General features: G+C 51.4%; 1 protein-coding gene across 1 annotated transcript; it reads left to right on the forward strand.

Annotated features, from left to right (window-relative positions):
- Positions 1–177: 177 nt before the first annotated feature.
- On the forward strand, positions 178–3,017 carry LOC113941245 (hydrocephalus-inducing protein homolog; the record flags this gene model as incomplete). Its single annotated transcript, XM_027632402.1, has 2 exons — positions 178–401; positions 2,819–3,017. Coding segments are annotated over 2 exons (423 nt in total), but the record flags the coding sequence as incomplete, so codon positions are not given.
- Positions 3,018–3,103: the final 86 nt, after the last annotated feature.

Consider the following 3,103-nt stretch of genomic DNA (forward strand, 5'->3'; position numbering starts at 1 on the left):
AAGGTGCTTGAGGTGGTGTCCAGGACATCCCCACGCTGTACACACACAGCAGTTGGGATGTGGTGAATGTCCTGATCCCTGGAACTGCTCATACGGCCAAAAGCTGTGACCTTTTCTTCTGTCACCTGTGCTTTGCTCTGTTCCTTGTGCTTCCAGCAGTGAGTGAGCTGAGCAAAGATTCCCCTTTGCTTTGTTCCAGGTGAAGATACCCACACAAGCCTTCATGGATCAGCTGTGAATGTCCACATCAGACTGGACAGGAATTCTGTGACAGTTGAGAAGACTTACATCACACTGTCAAACCACAGCTCCGTGACGATCCTCAACCACAGTAATGTCACAGCCCGCTTCCAGTGGAAGGCTTTTGCTACTCAGGAAGAGGAGGATCAGCTGAAGCAGAGGTGGGTTTGAGAGGTGCATTTCAGGGAGGTACACTGCCCAAGGGTATAACCAACACATGGCCTCAGGGAGGTGTGTTGGTGCTTTTGCATGTTTAGGACAATTAAACCATCCCTGGCATCAGGGTGTGTGTCTCTGGGCTTCAGGGTAATGGAACTCAGCACTTTCCATTCCAGCTCCAGTTGAGGATGATGTTTTAGGGAGGAAGGGTTGATTGCAATGACTGGATTACCTCAGAGAGCAAATTCGTGCTTGTGGAGCCACAGACCATTGAGGTCCAGAGATCCCTGGGCTACAGAGGGTCCGGGAGGCTGAGGAGGGTGTCAGCACCCGAAACCTGGGACTGCACTGAGCAGTAGGACTTATAGCTCAGGTAGCACAGCTGTTCTTGTAGTCACTGCAGTTTCCTCTGCTCCAGCTCTGATGAGATGGCAGGTTCCTTTCCAGAGCTGTGCAGGGTAGGGGGTTTTGTTGGCCCAGAGAGCTGAGGCCATCCTGCTGCAGGGTGTTGAATTGCCCTGCACTGCCCCAGTCTCCACCACAATGAGGTATTTCCACCCTTCCTTACAGGCTGGGGAGTTTGGAGGTGGAGGGTTCTGCAGGGAAGGTAGGGCAGCACAGGCCTTGGAAGTGCATTTGGGCTTCAGCAACCTGTGTCTTCACAGTGGTGAGAGGTGGGGCTGGTTCTTCAAAGGGTACCTTTGGGGCAGCTTTGAAATTCCCACTTCAGGCAGTAAAGAAGCACTTACAGCCCAGGGGGATAGATTGAAAATGACACTGGAAAGCTTGGGTGGTTCAGGGAGTCCTTGTGTGACTTTTCAGATTTGGATGGATGTGGGTATACAGGAGTTAGTCTGAACCCAGAGCTGATCAGGAAACTGCCTCAAACTGCAGCACTTTTTAAGGGCTTCTGAGCAAATAAAGTTCAACGTAATTAGGTCAGAAATGCCTTGCAGGCCAAAACTAGTTTTCCACTGTTCTCTATTTAATTACACAGTGTCTGACTTCTATGCAAGCTCAGTGTGTTAAAAGAAAATCTCATGACCTTCTCTGGGTACTTCTCTGGACCATTCCTTTCCCACTTCTTCCCACCTGCCTGTCTCAGCCTGGATCCTGAGTGATCCTCTTTCCCCTCATAGGTAACCAGGTTTCCCCACAGTTAACTTTTTTTCCAGTTATGTTTGCTTTCATGTCAGTTTGTGTCCTCAACTTTGACCAGGAGGTTTTGTTCTTCCTTACTTGCAATCTTAGGGGTGGTCATAGCTCCAAGGCTGCTGTCCTGCTGTCAGAGAAGCTTTTGAGATCTCAGAGCAGAGGTGACTTTTTCATGAGAGGGGGCAGTGCAGGACCCTGCTCTGGGATGGGTTTCAAGGCCTATCCAGGATTGGCTCTGTCTCCCTCCCGCAGGACTTTCTGGGATGCCACGGCAGAATTATTGTCTGTTGATGGAGGTTGAGTGGAGGGTTGCCCATCCCAGCGGCTGGAAGCCTCCCCATGCCCAGCACTGCAGCTCAGCCACGGAGAAACATTTCCAATTGTGCTCCACAGGGAACCAGCCAAAGAGAGTATTTTTGGTGCTGGTGACAGCGTCTGCCCGAGGCTCTGTCTGTGTGCAGCTGGTAATGTCCACGACTGTATCTCCTTTCTAATTGTGTTTGAAGTTGGCTGGGTGATGATCTCTGACCTGCTTCTTCCGCGCTGCCTCGATTTGCTCCATATGGAGGTTCCACTTGTCCCCCTGGTTGTCACCTGCTGGTTCTTCTTGGCAGGGGACTGGAGCGTGAAGGGGGGACAGTGACCTGCCAGCTAGAAAGCAACTACTCTGTAGCAGTGCTCCCTTCTCATCTTTTGGGCTTCTCTCCTGTTGTCTTTAAACACTAGAATGATTTTTGCTGCAGCTACCAAGTAAGGGAGAGCTCTGGGGTGCTCTAGTGGAAGGTAGTGTAGGGAACAGGGCAGGTGGACTTTGCTTATCCCTGCAGGTCCAAATGGGAAGAAGCAAAGAGTGATGCTGGTAACCTGCAGCTGAAACCCAGCTTCTTCTTCCCTTCCCAGGGAAGCCCTGCAGTGGGTGCTCCTTGATCTTTATCTACCTCCCCAGAGCAGCTCTGTGGTAGGAAAAGCCAGCTGAAGTGGCTGGTGGATACCCCCTCGGTGGCTTTGAGCCAGGAGGCTCTTTGAAGGGTTCCTGGCTTTCAAAACCTCTCCTGAGCTTGTGAGTGTGGAGTAAAACCACCTGCTGTGCCAACAAACAAGGGATCCTCTGATCCATCTGGAACTCCACGGCTCGGGGTCAGCCCCTGGCTGAGGAGCTACTGCTGCTCCTCCACAAGTGCTTTGCTGCTGCACTTACACTTATCCCTGCAAATATGTGGCCTGTTAAACAATCTGCTGGGTTTTTCTCTCCCCGTGGCTGCAGGTTCTGCCACTGGCTGTGCCAGGAGGAAAATGCCCAGGCAGATAATTTTCTGGAGTGGAGCAGAGCGGACACCACTCGTGGAGAACGCCTTTCCCTGCTCTCCCACATCTACCAGAACGAGAGGACAAAGGTGCAAGGAGATCCCATGCTGTTCTTTGATGACATTTTCACTATTAAACCGGTGGTAAGTGATATCTGAGATAGTTGATAGCTGAGAACCTCCCTTCCTCTTCCTTCTCCTCCTCCTCCCTTACATGAGGTCACTTGGCAGATTCCCACCTCAGC

This window comes from Corapipo altera, unplaced genomic scaffold, assembly GCF_003945725.1.
Source record: "Corapipo altera isolate COAL_440 unplaced genomic scaffold, ASM394572v1 60124, whole genome shotgun sequence".
Taxonomy (NCBI): Eukaryota; Metazoa; Chordata; class Aves; order Passeriformes; family Pipridae; genus Corapipo; species Corapipo altera.